The 17,075-nt window shown below is 40.3% G+C and overlaps 1 protein-coding gene across 6 annotated transcripts in view; it reads left to right on the top strand.

The window, feature by feature from the left end:
* Positions 1–16,842, top strand: part of Akt3 (AKT serine/threonine kinase 3) — a 227,704-nt gene extending 210,862 nt beyond the window's left edge. For all 6 annotated transcript variants that reach the window (XM_075989265.1, XM_075989261.1, XM_075989264.1 and 3 more), the window contains 2 exons: positions 6,959–7,061; positions 12,792–16,842. In XM_075989265.1, the coding sequence (XP_075845380.1) occupies positions 6,959–7,061; positions 12,792–12,877 (189 nt within the window). In that variant the 3' untranslated portion in view covers positions 12,878–16,842. The remainder of the gene's footprint in view (positions 1–6,958; positions 7,062–12,791) is intronic.
* The last annotated feature ends 233 nt before the right edge of the window (positions 16,843–17,075 follow it).

The following is a 17,075-nucleotide window of genomic DNA, read 5'->3' as shown; positions in this document are numbered from 1 at the left end:
ATGAGACACTGTGACCACAGCAACTCTTACAAAGGAAACATTTAATTTGGCCCACCTCACAGTTTCAGAGGTTTAGTCCATTATCATCATGGCAGGAAACATGGTAGCATCCACGTAGACATGGTGTTGGAGAAGGAGCTGAGAGTTCTACTTCTGAATCCTAAGATGGTGGAAAGAGAATGTCACACTGTGCTAGGTTTGAGCATATGAGACCTCAAAGCCCACCTCCAGTGACACATTTCCTCCAAAAAGCCACACCTACTCCAAGAAGGCCATATCTCCTAATAGTGTCACTCTCCATGGGCTGAGCATTCAAACACATGAGTCTATGGGGGCCATTCCTGTTCACACCATCACAGTGATGTATATTAATTTTCAGGGGCCTCGGAAATTAAAATTGAGGCATCAAGGAAGGAAAAGGAATATGGATTCTATAGAAACTTAAAAGAAATAGGAACGGATTTTAGTCTAAAAGTATGAGAGGCAAGAGGAAAAGTGTTTTAATTCAATTAAAAAAAAACTTGTCTAAGGAACCAGCATTTGAGTTTGAACAGGAAAGAATGTAAACATCTGGGAGTCAGGAGTATAGAGTTGAAGGATGGATTTCCTCTATAGGAAGAAAAGGATGACAGAGTGGTTGGGAAATGTGGCTTTAACATGGAGAATAAGAGTGTAGGCGAGTGGTACTAAGTACTGGGAAACATGCATGGTCTAGAATGGAGTTTGTTTTTAGAACACATTATTGCAACATATTTCAAGTTCATTGGTGAGACGTCGTGCAAGTGTTGTAATGGAACTTTCTGAGTCAGACAGGGTATTCTAGTGTCCTGTTAGCATTTCTAGTTGAAGAGTTGGATGACAGAAGGTGGTTATCCGGATGTTAGTGATTGTGATTGTGATTGGAACAGGAAACAAGAAGAGAGACACAGGTTTCTGAGTATTGTCAAGTTGCTGCTCTTATCACCTTCAAATGATGGCTTACTTTTTAAACTTTATCCAGAGAAAGATGCGTTCCAAATACATACTAGACACTCTCATAGCTGACCGTCATAATTGCTGCCTTGTTTTGGTCATGAGGTACTTTACGTAAGATGTAAAAGAACATAGACAGCTGTCAAAACTAACATTAGTTTTTCCATATGATATAAATAGCATAACCTTTAAGAAATGCCTATGGATTGATTTTATATACATATATATGCTGTTTCTTAAAAGAATCTCACTTAACCCAATCGAAGACCCAGAAGTTAATCTACACACCTTCGAACACATGATTTTTGACAAAGAAGCAAAAAAATATCAAATGGAAAAAAGAAAGCGTATTTAACAAATGGTGCCGGCATAACTGGATATCAACATGTAGAAGAATGAAAATGGACCCATATCTACCACCCTGCACAAAACTCAAGTCCAAATGGATCAAAGACCTCAACATAAAGCCAGCCACACTGAACCTCATAGAAGAGAAAGTGGGAAGTACACTTGATCGCATTGGCACAGGAGACCATGATGGAGGAAGGTCATTGGCTAATAAAGGAACTGCCTTGGCTCATTTTATTGGTTAGAACAGAGGTAGGTGGAGTAAACAGAACAGAACGCTGAGAGGAAGAGGAAGTGAGCTCAGACTCGACAGCTCTCCTCTTGGGAGCAGACACCTCAGAGAGAGACGCCATGCTCCCCGCTCCAGGGAAGATGCACACTATGAAGCTCCGACCCAGGATGGACTTAGGCTAGAATCTTCCCGGTAAGACCGGTGCTATACAGATGATAAGAAATGGGCTAGTCCAGGTGCGAGAGTTAGCCTAGAAGAGGCTAGGTAGAAATGAGCCAAGCAGTGTTTAAATGAATACAGTTTGTGTGTTGTTATTTCCGGGCAAAAGCTAGCCGAGCAGGCGGCTGGGGTGTTGGGGACGCAGCCCCGCCGCTTCATATTACTACAAGACCATTCCTAAATATAACCCCAGTAGCACAGACACTGAGAGAGACAATTAATAAATGGGACCTCCTGAAACTGAAAAGCTTCTGTAAAGCAAAGGACACGGTCAACAAGACAAAACAACAGCCTACAGAATGGGAAAAGATCGTCACTAACCCCATATCAGGCAGAGGTCTGATCTCCAAAATATACAAAGAACTCAAGAAATTGGTCATCAAAAGAACAAATAATCCAATAAAAAAAATGGAGTACAGACCTAAGCAGAGAACTCTCAACAGAGGAATCTAAAATGGCTGAAAGACACTTAAGGAAAAGTTCAACATCCTTAGTCATCAGCGAAATGCAAATCAAAACAACTCTGAGATTCTACCTTACACCTGTAAGAATGACCAAGATCAAAAACACTGATGACAACTTATGCTGGAGAGATTGTGGGGTAAAGGGAACACTCCTGCATTGCTGGTGGGAGGGCAAGCTGGTACAACCCCTTTGGATATCAGTGTGGTGATTTCTCAGAAAATTGGGAAACAACCTTCCTCAAGACCCACTAATACCATTTTTGAGTATATATCCAAAGGATGCTCAATCGCGCCACGAGGACATGTGCTCAACTATGTTCATAGCAGCTTTGTTTGTCATAGCCAGAACCTGGAAACAACCTAAATGCCCTTCGACCAAAAAATGGAGTACTACACAGCAGTAAAAAATAACGGCATCTTGAATTTTCAGGCAAATGGATGGAGCTAGAAAACATCATTTTGAGTAAAGTAACCCAAACACAGAAAGACAATTATCACATTGCACTCACTCATAAGTGGTTTTTAAACATAAAGCCAGGAAAACCAGCTCAGAAATAACAATCCCATAGAACTTAGACAACAGTGCGGACACTAAGAGAGACTTACATAGATCTAATCTACATGGGTAGTAGAAAAATACAAAATCTCCTGAGTAAATTGGGAGCATGGGGACCTTGGGAGAGTGTTGAAGAAGAGGAGAGAGGCAGGGAGGGGAACAGAGAAAAATGCAGAGCTCAATAAAAATCAATTAAACAAAAAAGCCACTCACCTAAAGCCAGGAGGGGGAGTGCACACCTTTAATTCCAGCACTTGGGAGGCAGAGGTAGGCGGATCTCTGTGAGTTCAAGGCCAGCCTGGTCTACAGAGCTAGTACCAGGACAGGCTCCAAAGCTACACAGAGAAACCCTCTTTCGAAACCACCCCCCAACAAAAAATCTCACCTACAACGAAATCTTGGGAAAAAATCATACTGAATAGACATGTTTAATGTCCAAGTGTCGGAACAGTCCAAACTGGAAGCAGTGTTTGGCTCTGAGTAGGTATCAGTACAGAGCTATCGAGTGTGACAAGTGACATGTTTCAGGTGTAAATATCAGTAGTATAATCTTTAGTGAAACACACATTTTGTACCAGATTACAGCATCTTTGTGTGAAGAATTGCCTAAAATGCAAAGAAAACTGATAGAAGTGCATTTATTTAACACAAACAGACTCATCATCTTTATTAATTAAAAAAATTCAGGTTTTGGTTTTATTTTCTCAATTGTCTTTTTTAAAGTTCATTGATTTCTGCTCTAAGTTTTGGTTTTCTTTCTTTGAATTCAACTTGCATACAATGCTTGGTGTGGCTAAAATACCCACTTTTGTGGTTCTAGTTTATGGCTTATGAATATTTATAGACCTTGACCTTCATATTTTTTTCATAGGATTGAGGTCATACATGTGAATGTCAATTAATATTATATGGTTACAGAAAAATGAGATACACTTATTTCAAATTTCTAGTTTATGTTTAAGAAGGAATTGGTATTATAGAGCTTTATGTATAGCATAGTTAAATAATACATGACATAAGTGGATTCATTTTATGTATACATATTCCATATTCTTGCTTTTTCCAGTACTTGTATACATACTTGTATAAACCATAAAGCGAGTTTTTAATTTTTCTAAAACAATCTTTTATTTTACATACCATTCCCAGTTCCCTCACCCTTCCTTCCTCTCCCCACCTTATCCCCACCCAACCCCCCTCCCATCCACTCTAGGTTGGAGGGCCTTGGTCCTGCCTCAGTGTGATACAAAATTTTTTAAGAGGAACAGGGATCAAATTAATCAGAATTTCTACATAAGATTAGCTACTATATCATATTGCTTTAAAGAGATAAAAATACAGTAACAGATTTTGAACCTACTAGTACTGCACATTTTTGTTACCTTTTGTTGTCTTTGTCCCATTATTTTGATTCATATATACTAGCACATAATGATTGAGATTGCCATGGGTTCTAAGGCAGCTGTGACACTATAATCATGGTCTATCATAGAAAGAGCCAAGTACTACTCAATTTCTTAAGCACCACAGCCTTAAAATAGAAAACAGACAAACAAAAAAATTAAACATACAGGAACAAGGTAGTCACAAGTGATTTGATGCTAAGGGAAGTCTGAAGAGATTTACTTTGAAGATCTTAGTCCTATACTCATATAGTATTCCCAACCCAAGTGGAATTATGGACTGATATATTCTCATGAATTTAAGAAAATTGTCTTTCAAATGTATGCCTCTATTTATACTATAAAGAAACATCAGTATTTAATTTTAGGAAAATAGTGAATGTTAGTGTATGATTTGATTGTTAGAAGAATACTCAATGTACTTGAGTGTATACAAGTAAACCTAGCTCTAAATATGCCTTTTCAGTCAACTGAATTTAATGCCTTGAATACATTATCTATTGTGATAACATAATAATCAAGTCAATCAGCCCCCAAAGAGGCTTATTTGACTCACAGTTTTGAAAGTTTCCACATGTGACTGGCCGATCCTACTTCTGTTGGACTTATCAAGAGGCAGATGGCACATCATGGCGGGAAGTACAGGTGGAACAAGCTGCTTACTTATGGCACCAGTGAAAGAGAAATAAAAGGGAGAAACTGAGGCTCTGTGGTCACCTTCAAGAGCATATGATCTAAGACAAAGCTAAGCCCATCTCTTAAAGTTGATTAAGTTTCTGATATCAAGGACTTTATCACATGGACTTTTCTAGATTCCTACTGTAGTAGCCCTAATCTTGATCCTGCTGCTTTGATCATTTACAACCTTTTCTAAGAACACAGTAACTTTCAAAGAAAGATCTATTTGAAGTACAATGTATTTGTTGGGAAAATATATCAAGTTCATACTTTAATAATATGGTTGCTGTTTACTGAATTAGCACATAAAAGCTAACTAATTTGTAGCTAGGTGTTTCTGATTTAGTGCTTATCATTTCTATAGGGGTTTACACTGGGGCAGCTGATACAAGAATATTTTGAAAGAGGAGCCTAGAGATATAGATAGATAACAAAGATGATATGATACTATTGGCTTAAGGCCAAACTAGAAAAGCTCATGCAGTAGTTGTGTGCTGGGGTTACTGTGGCAAAATGTCACAGACTAGGGCTTGTGGTTTGGTTTGGCTTGTTATTTGTTCTCGTTTGTAAAGAAACGAGGTGGGGGGGGAATTGTTGCAGGTCCCAGATCAAGGCTTACATTTGGTTCTTTTCCTCAGTTTGACATAACCTTCCTTAGTTCATGTATTTCCTTGAGTGTCCAAATTTCTTCTTTTTATAGACACGTAGGAGCAGGTTAAAGCCACTTTAATGCTGTTATCTCTTTGAAAGCTGTACTTACATACAGTCTTACTTCTTTGAGACAGGGTCTCCGTGTAGCCCAGAATGGCCTCAGGTTCACAGTCCTACCTCTGTCTCCTGGTTGCTGCTGTGCTATAGGTGTGTGCCACTAAATCTGCTTCACATTTTTGTTGTTTTGTTTGCAGACCCCATTTACCAACTTTAAGAAGCAGAATCTATCTAGAGAATAAACATTTTAATACATATTTGGTGGCAGTGAGAATGAGGACAACACACTTCTCTCAGTTCAACTGTTTTTCTTCAATATTTTAGCAAAACATGCTAATTTCTTTATCCTGTTTCTTTTTCCTATTCTTGTAAGAATTATATTTTGTTCTGATGAGACTCACAAAGTCTGGGGCTAAGCATCTTGTTTTCAAAAGGAGATGCATATGTCTCTCTTGCCCTTTGGGGTCAGAGTTCTGACAAGTGAGAATCTTGTCACCTTGCTCCCCTCTAGCCAGTACAGATTAACATGGATCAGCCATCCGAGGCTTCCTTCTCACCCTCTTCTTGCTTTGAGACCCACTAAAGTCAGTCCAGCTCTGTTAGTGCTAGCATACTTACTTCAGACTACTTCGGGACACAGCTCTTGTGAGGGAATAAAAGCTTGGATGCAGTTTTTCATGAATTTCAGAGACTGCTAAGAATTCTGATTCTATGGCAAAGGTAGGCATCAATGCCTGTTCCAAGAAAGCAGAATTCTTTACAAATTATAAAGGTGGAGTGTTATCTGTGCCTTACAGAACAGCTGTGTTGCGTTGACTTTTGCTGATACGTTGGTTTGTTGGTTTTCAAACAGGGTCTCACTATGTAGCCAAACTACATACATGTGATCCTCCTGCCTTAACCTTCTGAATCTTGAGACCACAGGCGTGCATCACCACTCCTAGATCAGTTATATTTTTAATATTAACCAATTTAGCCAGTTACTAGGAAAGAAAGAAAGGATAGCAGGCAAGATTGCATTCTCGCTGCCCCAGGAAGAACCGCCATCTCACCTGGTTGCCAACTTCCTTACTATAGCCCCTCTAAGCCTGTTATCAGTGAATAATTATAACAGACTATACAGTGTTCTCATCTCAGCATGGTTCATGAGTTCCCCATTCTTCTGTTTCACATAATCAGTTGTTGATGGAGTAGCCAAGATCTTACTATCCTCTATTTAGACTATTGACAGAGGGAGGCAAGCACCTTGTCTACCTTACAGTGTGATTCCGCCTTCTAGTCTTTGTCACCATTCGTTTCATTGTTTGCTCTCTAATTATATCCTAAAAGTAAGGTTTCCTTAATTAAAATACATTGATAGTATTCTTTTTTCTTATAGCTTGTACCTCCTTTTAAGCCTCAAGTAACATCTGAGACAGATACAAGATATTTTGATGAAGAATTTACAGCTCAAACTATTACAATAACACCACCTGAAAAATGTAAGTAAATTTATTACACAGTTGATAGCCTTCTAAAATAATTGTAAACAGTCTTTTTCAGAATCATTTGCTACTTTAAAAATTAAATCAAACTGTGACTTTTATTCCATTTCTGTTGAGAATTTGGAGCTCCCTGTGAGGGAATAGCAGAGCAGCAGGAACATGAACAGTCCTGGTGGGGAGTTAGAAGCTGAAATGCAGACTTCGCCTTCCTTGCTGCTATCTTAGCCGTGCTCTGCTGACTGTCGGGAGCATTCCCTAGTCCAGACCTTGTTTCCTCCGTCATATCGTCAGAATTAATGCTTTGCCTCCTCCTTACTTAGTCGTTTGAGCTTGTTACTTTTAAAACTAGGTTTTCCTTAAACAGTAGTATCTTTCAACACAGTTTAGTTTGTTATTTTCATGCACATACTTTAAATTAAAAATGGATTAGGCTGTGTGATCATATACCATTTCATGTTGTTCCATATACATTAAAATATGCTCTGTACTCGTAAGAAATGCTATAAATAAGTAGATTTTGATGAAGAACAAGGATAGGGTAGAGTTTTAAGGTCATGTTTGGAAAGCTAAAAGTATCCCAGGCATTCATATGTAGCATCCTTTAGCATTTCTTCCTTACTTTTTCTTTGTTTGAACATTTTTTTCTGTTGTTGATTGTTACTGCTCAGTTACACTGAATGTCTGTGAGACAGAAAAAGAAGACGAAATACTATTCCCATAGTGGTCACAGTTGACTAATGTTATTGTTGAAGCACAAACTAGGACTCATCTGGGTTCCATGGCTCTGTACCCAGGAGAGTATATGCCCTGAGGGGAAATGTCTGTGTGGACATATGTGCACTTCTGGTCCTTTGTGCCTTTAGATTCACCAACAAGTGTTTAACTTTTTGTAAGTGAAGACGTTGGAGCCCAGTGTCACACACAGCTAGGAGCAGGGCTCACCAGCTCAGTTGGGATACCAGCAAAGTGCTTAAGATGCCCACGTGCTAAAATGAGTTACGTGTGCTATTGGTAGACTTTTAGCATCACTAAGAAGTTGGAGAATGTTCAAAAAAGCCTGTGGAGTTACAGGCAATTAGTTAAGAGTTATATGAGTAGAAGTTATGGGCATAGGCCTTGGCCTCTGGTTCCAGCATAGGATGTAGCAATACAATTGTTCAAAATGCTGGGAAGCACCAGTGAGTGGCTGAACACACCGAGAAAATGCCTACCCTGAGTTCTTTCTGGGCTCTGCCATTTGGATCTAAGGCTAGTTATTTGCAGACCATCATTCCCCAGGGTAAAGCTCTAAGCTGGGTTCCTTTTACAGTATACATCCTTATTCTCACCCAGAGAGTCACTGTTGATGTCCTAGTCCATGGAGTAGTGTAGTCTTAACAAGCTCCTTTCTACTGGAATGCTTCTGTGTGGATGATGATGCCTTTATTTGCTATTTTTTATTAGTTTGTTTTCTATTTTTGTCAGTGTAACATAATATTACTGAGAGAAAGAATCTTGTGACTTAGCAGCTATTTGTCCCAGGTCCCAGCATAGATGCCTGGCCCAGCATAGATACTTGATAAATATTTATTAAACAAGTGAACATAAACCGTGACTGGGACAGGGAAAGTTAGGGTAAAGAATATTCCCTGCTCTCAGCACAGTGCAGTTGCCTTTAAATATCTGGGCTACCTTTCCTCCCAGTTGACATCCATAGTCTACACTGGGATAGGAAGATATTGGTGTCTTACTGAAAGTATGTTGGAGGGAATCTCACAAGCCTAGCTAGGTCTGGATCTCAAAGGATCCTGATGCCTCAACCTTCCAAATAACGTGCCTGGGCCTTAACACCACGCTTGACTCATGACCTGCCCCTGTTCTCAGTCTCAGCCTTATCAAGATGGTTCTTTTCTTAAACAAGTTTTGTCATTTGAGGAGTCTTTTTAAGTGTGTGAATTTAAATATGTGAATTTGAAAAAATATAAGTAGGGCATGGAAAGGAAGAGTCACGAGTAGATAGTTCACTTCATAAAGTTAAAAGTAAAAGCCCAGTTTTAGAAGATAGGAAATGTGAAAGCACAGACTAAAGCTCGGGAGCTTACTTCACGTCTTGTCTGAGACAAGATGCCTCATCTGCCTGATGAATAAACCCAGGGATTCTGGGATAATCTCTAGAGCCTGTATTTCTCTGGAGTGTGCCTGGCAAGCCAGCTCTTAAAGGCTCTAGATAACTCCAAGCTTGAGTGGCCTGATTAACTGGTCCTTATGATCTTCATGAAAAGTCCAATATAATAAATTCCTAAGTGGAATGAGCATGAAGAAATATAAGACTAAAAGCCAGTAGCTGTAAAAACAGTTTCAAACTATGGACAGTCTCGACCAAGTGAAATTAGAAGCTATTAAAGATACTCTTGTGGTTAGTCAGTCACTGTTTCATGAATAATTTGGCTCAGGAGTCAAGGACCAGGACATCTTAACTCCTCCTGTTTTCATGTTTATAACCCTTAACTCATGGTAGCTGTCCTGATGAGAATTTGTATGTTTATTTCTCAGTTCCTAAAACCTCTGAAATGTTGGAGAGAAAATGCTTTATATGCTCTGCTTCTAGAATTTAACTTTATCCTCTTTCCTCACCTCCATTCATCAATGGTCCATGCAAGGGTAGACCATTTTGCATAAGCCTCCTCAGTATCTTTGAAGGGTGATGAGTTCCTTTCTAGAGTGTTGAGACTGTACAGAAAGCCCTTAGGTTAGCATAATTCCCAAGATGGGAACCTGACTTGTGTGGGCATGAGAAGTAGAGTCTGGCTTTGCTCTGCTGCTGTACAGTGCAGCAGCCAGTGTGGTCCATGCCTGTCAGGGTCTGCCCTAGACTAGGATTAGGGAAGCTATGTGGCTTGGCCTCCTCTCGCCTCATTCATGATCTCTAGGCTGGAAAGGCAAGTGAGAGGATGGCCAAGCCTCTCTCTGTCCCAGCTTCCTGTTGGACGGGAGGGGTCCCAGTGGCTATTAACTGAAGTTCTTGGTTCTCAGTGCCAAGGCAAGGGCTTTAACTCTGGCAGTCCATAGATTGTAGCTGTTCATTATGGGAAAAGAAAGAGGGCAATAAAGCATTATTACACATAGAGTGGACTTCTTTCCTTCTTTCTTTCTTTCTTTCTTTCTTTCTTTCTTTCTTTCTTTCTTTCTTTCTTTTTTGGTTCAGAAGTACACAGAAATGCCATTTGTTAGCAGTTGTCTTCCTACTTGCCACCTTGGTTTTATAAATCAAAAAAAATTAATTATTTTTTAAGAATAAATCATCAGTTAAGAAAGACAGCAAAATGTTCCATTTTCTACAAACAGCTGCAGCAATGTGCCAGATTGTCCTAACTGGTGTTAATTAATCGAACAGATTTTAGAATGTGTTGTCTTTCATTACATCCATCAATGGTCCTATGCTTTCCTCTCACAGAAAAGGAAAATGTCTTTGAGAGAGATCTGGTCACTGTTACTACTGTCTAATTACACTTCGTTAAATGTTCTGAGAAAAGCAGGTGCCTGAGGCTGCGTAAGTGCAGTCTGAGGCACTACATTTCAGTGTAGTGTATGTCCTCCAGCGTAGGAACAGGTTCACATCCATTGACCAGGTGCCCAGGGAACTGCTGCCATCCTATCTCAGCCGGACATGGTCAAAGAACTATGCTCACTGTGACTAACCCGATGGAGCAAACAAGAGCTGGAGTAGGTCGCTTTCAGTGTTGGGGCCTCACAGCCAGACTGTGGATTCAGATTTATGCCTATTCATAATTGCTGTGTGTATTATTGAAGTTACAATGGAGGCTGTCTTAATTCTCTGGGGATATCCAACAGTATTCCCTCCCTCTCTAAGCAAAACCATTGCCATGCAAAGCCCTTGTGGGTTTAGGACAAGGTCTAGTTACAGCCAGGAGCCAGGGCAGCCCCTGTCATCTGGAGTAGACGAACACATAGCTTTTAGCGGGGAAAATGGTTTCTCAGACATGCTTCGCACATGTCAGGATTAGAACATTATGACTTCAGCTCACTTTTTTGTAGAGATTTTATGCTGTGTGACTCAACAGTGGAAACCACCAACCCTTTTCAGCTTTTAAACAGCTAAAAAATTTGATCTAGAAAATGCATGTGATTGGCTTGTTTCTGAACCCATAATTTTTATGGAGGCAGAGGGTTACCTCTACCTTAGTACTACCTAGGATTGCTGCCCAGCCGCTGGCAAGGCAGTGGTCTGTTTGTAGAGGGGAATTTGTATAAAGTCCTATGCAAACTATATGCGGTATGTTTCTATCTACTGCAGCAATGGTTTATGGTACATTTTAGTTGAAAAATTTAGGTTAATGCTAATTCAGTTTTACTTCTGAGGTCCCTGTACATTAACAAGAGACAAGGAAAAAAAAACAAAGAAACAAAACAAAAATGTTGATTTTTTTTCACATGAAAGCAAAGCCTCTTATGGGGTACAGTCCAGCCTCTGCTTCTGCTGTTATTACATGAAATCAGTGCTCCCTAGGGAGGCTGGGAAACAAAACAAATGGAAAGAGTCCTTTTTAGTAGATTTTAGGAAACGGAAATATTTTGCTTGCAAAAAAAAAAGGTTATAAGGTTGGAGAGAGATGATGTCCCCGTAATTAAGAGCACTTTCTGCTCTTACAGGGGATCTGGGTTCAGTTTCTAGCCCTAAATTGGGGCCTCACAACCTATGATTCCAGTGCTTAACTTTTTTTTTTCTTTTTTGTAACCCATCATGACTGGACTTTCTTATATAAATCAGATGGAAGCATTTTATCAATGAAGATTTCCTCCTCCCAAATGACTCTGGCTTGAATCAAATTGACAAGAAACAACCAGCATACAGCAGCATGTGGGGGATCTGATACTTCCAGACTCAGGAAGCTTGCACTCATGTGTTTCACATAAGCGCATGTGTGCTCTCTCTCCCCCACACCCACCCACACACAATAAAAATAAAAAACAAATATTTGTTAAAGGGTTATACTGACTTGTTCATCTGGATTTCAGGTGGACTCGTGTGCAGTGGACATTGGAGACGAGCAGGAACAGCTTAGATGGAGCCCTCTAGGCTTGGGCTCACCCCAGATCACAGAACAGTTAGGGAGGAAGGGGCATGGTCCTTCCTAGCCCTTTACATACAGAAAATAGAGATGAAGAGAGGACAGGTTCATACATGCTACCTTTCCCCCACGTCTTGAAAATCCCTCATTTTCCTGATGAACCAGGACTTGAATGCTGCCCTTTGTTTTCCACCTTTTATCTTGTTCTCTTTATCATAGTTTAAAGTTTTATCAGGAAAACTGAGTATAGTGAGTTAATTGATGGTGGATATTAACTAATGTTACTTAAGTTGCAGTCTTACTGTAAGGTCACCAGGAAGAAAAAAAAAATACAAGCACTTTGAAGACCCAGTGGATTGTGTAGAATTTAATGACCTAAACTTAGAACTTAATATATCTCTGAAAAGCATGAGTCTTGAAAGAATTCTGTTTTTTTAGTAACATTTTTTCCTGTTAGTATTGAATCTTGATATTTTGATGTTTTAAAAACAGTTTTATAATAGTATTTCTTTGTGGATCATATACATTTAGAAATAGCAGTTTTCCTTTAAAAATAAGGAGATTTATGGAGATGTTTATAAATCGTATTGTCTGTATAATGTATAATCTAGAGGTAATACTGCAAACAGAAATGACAGTAGCTGTTTGCTGCCCACAGATGATGAAGATGGCATGGACTGCATGGACAACGAACGGCGGCCACACTTCCCTCAGTTTTCCTACTCTGCAAGTGGACGAGAATAAGTCTCTTTCATTCTCTTCTACACTGGCATCTTAGGTTTTTGTCACTGAGAATAATTACTGGACATCTCCACCAGTCCTCGCTCTTACAGATAGCAGGGGCACTTCTGACATCCCTGACCAGCCAAGGGTCTTCACCTTCACCACCTTTCACCCACATGAAAACATATACACAGACACTCCAGTTTTTGTTTTTGCATGAAATTGTATCTCAGTCTAAGGTCTCATGCTGTTGCTGCTACTGTCTTACTATTACAGCAGTTTTCAGAAGTAATTTTACAATCTCTGGGGTCACAAGCCCATCGTTCATTTGTGATCAATTGTCATCTTCTTTCAGTTTTTGTTTTTCCCTAGCAGTGAAGGCTGAATGAGATACACTGATTCTAGGTACATTTTTAACTTTCTAGAAGATACATCAAGAACTAATTAGATTAAGAAGATGTAGTTTATATTTCTGAACAAGCAATTGTTGAAGGGTGGTGGTGTGCATATGTAAGGGTATAGCAACGCATGTCTGACCAGTGCATAAAGCGCGAATTGCTGATATTTGGCTGGAAATCCTTAGGAAGCATTGAGAGGACTGAAGGGCTGATGAGATACACATGGTTTTTAATTCCTGCTGGATATTGTGGAGGAAGCCCAGGGTCGCCCATGGATACCCAGACTTCATGGGCAAATGGACGTTGTTCCACCAAGTACTGAAGGTGCAGAGTCACCTAGACGATCTTAGGATCTACATTGTACCAGAGAGTATTTTGCCCCTGGGCTTGACAACCTTTTTCCCTTCTTGATATTTATCACCTCTGATGGCTGAAGAATGTAGACAGTATAATGATCCTGCTGTCGCCAAAATCTATACACCAAGGTGAACAGGTGTTTGCCTTATCAGTTTTGAAGTTTTACTTTCAGTTATAGGTGAATTAGCTTTTTCTCAGATGTTAAAATTCTGAATGTCCTTTAATGATTTTGTTTATATTATAGTAGTATTTATTTTTTAGTGATAAGAAGTGTATTGTCATGTTAGCAGACGCAGCTCCAACTCACAGGACATTGACTGCGGTTTCTTTTGAACCATGTGCAAGGAATGTACACACCCATTAGAATCATGCACTTTTTCTCCTTTGTACAAAAAATTGGTAAGGCTCTGGAATGAATATCTGTTGGTTAGAATCTGGCTTTGGGAGCAGAGATGCTGTAATTAACCCCTTGGTGCCAAAATGAGAAAAGGCCCAACTACCCTGCGCCAAGGGGTTGGTTGGTGGAGCAAATGGATGTTGATGGTTGTTCATTCGAGTGGATGTGTGAGTATGGCCTGGCATAAAGTCATGGAGAAAGCTGAGACCCAAATGATGATAAGAGATAAACTTGACTTGGCAAAATGAACACATCACAAATATTTACACAGTAGGAAGCAAAGGATAAGAAGCTGGTGTGTTTATTCTTATCAAGGTACATTCATTACTGAATCAAGCCATCAGGGAAAACAACAAAACAAAACACCTCTAGCTTTTCTTTTTCTGTACATACTCATGTCTCCCAGTCCCAGACATTTCTCACTGAGAGGGGACATGTATGCAAACCTCATCTTTCTCCTTCATTAATGATGATCTTCAGATTAAACCCTTTGGTGCTAGGAGCTGACATTTTCCAAAGCAGACTATGAAGTCCAAGGATCAAAGCCTTTCTTGCAGCAAGCAGGAGGGCATCTACTCCAAGGAGTGATCATGGAGATGTATTCTAGTTCCTAACTGACAGCTCCCAAATGGAAGACTACAGCGTGACACAGTATTGTTACTGCATTGTCTTTTTGAGTAGAAAGTCATGTTCTCATGCAGAGGTCTTAGCATCTAGGCTTAGACTTGGGGAAGCAGAGCCGCTGCTGGCAGTGGCTGGCCACTGTGACTGCTGGGGTTTAAAGGGCATTTACTAAGGCAGCTAAGATGGATTCAGACATAGATTTTGTCCTAATTTTTTCATGTTTCTACCTGAGTGAGTTTATCCTTAGTATGGAGCAGGAAGTTAAAGTAAACAGATGTTCATTCTTGCATCTGTAGTCTTCTTTTTTCCTACGTAGAATTATGTTGACTGTTTACACTGACAGGAAAGTAAATTAGATGGTATGTCCTTTAAGTTTTCTTGCATCCATTCTGTAAGAAAGAAATGTGAGAGGAAGAAAAGCAAGCTGAGCCTGGCTGATGTTGAGAGCACTTATCCCTCAGAGGGGGCAGACACTGTACACTAAGCACACAGCTTCTTTTGTTGTGTCTCGCCTCCCCAAGTCTTAAGGTTACTTCATGACCTTGGCCAAGGCTGCTTTCTAAAGATTAATGAGGGGGCACTGGCACTGACAATGCCTCAGGCTGGCCACTCCTCACACCTGGCCTTTGGTCCCCATCCATTTGAGGGCTTTCTCTTCCCATCCCAGGCTCCCTGAGTCACAGCAGGCGTGTTCTTGGCTTTGATTTTGAGAATTTTTCCCTTGCAACCCCAGATGTCAGTTAAATGGCAGAAGTAGAACAGAAGAGAGAGATTTGGGGAAGAGATTCCTATAGCTAAGCTTAGGGTTTAGACAACTGGAATGGTTTGAAACCTGGAATCATTATGTCTGGATGCAGTTCTGGCCTTGTGATTCCAGCTTGCCCGCTTGTCATCATGTAGGGCTGTTTGGAGGACACTGACACTTCTGCTCGGATTGCTTGCAGGGTTGCTCACAGCTTTGCTCTCTACACTAACGACATAGCATTATTCCAGTATTGTTTCCATTCCCGTACCCGACCTCGAGCTTCTTAAAGGTGACTGTTCTCACAGGGGCCACATGCTTCTCCTTTCCTCACTAACTGCAGGGTCTCTACCACACCTCAGTGTACACACTTTGCTGCTACTGTCTGTACTGTCTACATCACAGTTCCCTAAGCTTGCTCCTGGTAGTGCATTACAGGCAAGCATGAAATGTAAAGTATTTATTTAAATAAAAAGAAAACCTCTGAATTGGTCATCGAGTCACCTCCCTGGAGATTTGTAGTTTTTAACATATTTTGACTTTCTAGTTTTTCTGCTAGATCCATGCAAGATCTGGTCATCTGATTAAGGGTTTGGAACAAACACAGATATGAACATAGATGCTGTATCATTATTGCTGGTCACACTACAGACATTCGTTTCCTTACATATATGACCCTTAGGATATGAAATAATTACAAAAAATGGCTTTGTACACTCTCCACCCTTAGAATCTCACTGGCAGTTGGTAGGGACACACATTACTTCTTCATGCAGACAGCTTAAATAAAGCCTTGTCAATCTGCTGCTTCTCTGCTTGTTGTTGGATGTGGCTCTGTAATTTCAGAAAACTAAATTTTGTTCTTTTCTGGAAAAACATTATTATAGCCCCAGCTGGTATTAACCAGCCCTGTATGACGGAGTGACAGATAGGTAAATTCATCTTAGAAACACATGGGGTTGTTTTTATGTAAGTAGGAATGCCAAGAGCATGCTCGTGTGAAGTAATGGTGGGATAGGAGTGGAGTCACTGGCCACGAGGGCACCAGAGACCCTAAAGGTCCTAGTAAGAAATGGTGTGGACCCAGAATCCTCAAGGAAGGTAGCTCATCACTAATGTCTTCCTGATAACATACTGCCCCACACACTTCCTTCGCAGTGTATCTTTAACCCTTATGGCAGTTTATGCCTTAGATGTAAGCAATTGTTGGCTAGAATGTCTGGATTCTGCTGGAACATTCTGGATGGGGCATATTTCTCATTTTACCTCATAAGCTACAACTGTAGAACTTGGCTTTGCTCTTGGGATTTCAGCAGAGAGAGGCATGACTTTGTGACCAGTTTGTCAGACATACATGTGTATTTCTCACAGCTAAATTTGGGGACATTCTTCATGTGCTGTCCTCAAAATCAACTGGGGTTGACACATCCAGGAGGCTGAAATAAAGTGACCTCTATTACTCTTTAAAGGTGCTATTTTTAGAATATTGTATAATTTATTCATGGTATACATAAACTAGAAGGACAGTTAAAATACGTGACAGCTTTATGTCCAGCACAGCTGATGAACTCAGAAACTTGTGACTCAATAGAAGCTCTGTTTGCGGCTTGCACCTTTGATGCCCCAGAGATGAGGACGGCCTGTGCATTGTCATGGCACCACCTCCTTGGCCTACGCTGCACGATGGTGAGGGGCGGGCTG

The sequence above is a fragment of the Microtus pennsylvanicus genome, chromosome 10 (assembly GCF_037038515.1).
Source record: "Microtus pennsylvanicus isolate mMicPen1 chromosome 10, mMicPen1.hap1, whole genome shotgun sequence".
NCBI lineage: Eukaryota > Metazoa > Chordata > Mammalia > Rodentia > Cricetidae > Microtus > Microtus pennsylvanicus.
Note: the sequence above shows the minus strand (reverse complement) of the source record. Positions and strands in the feature narration are given on the sequence as shown.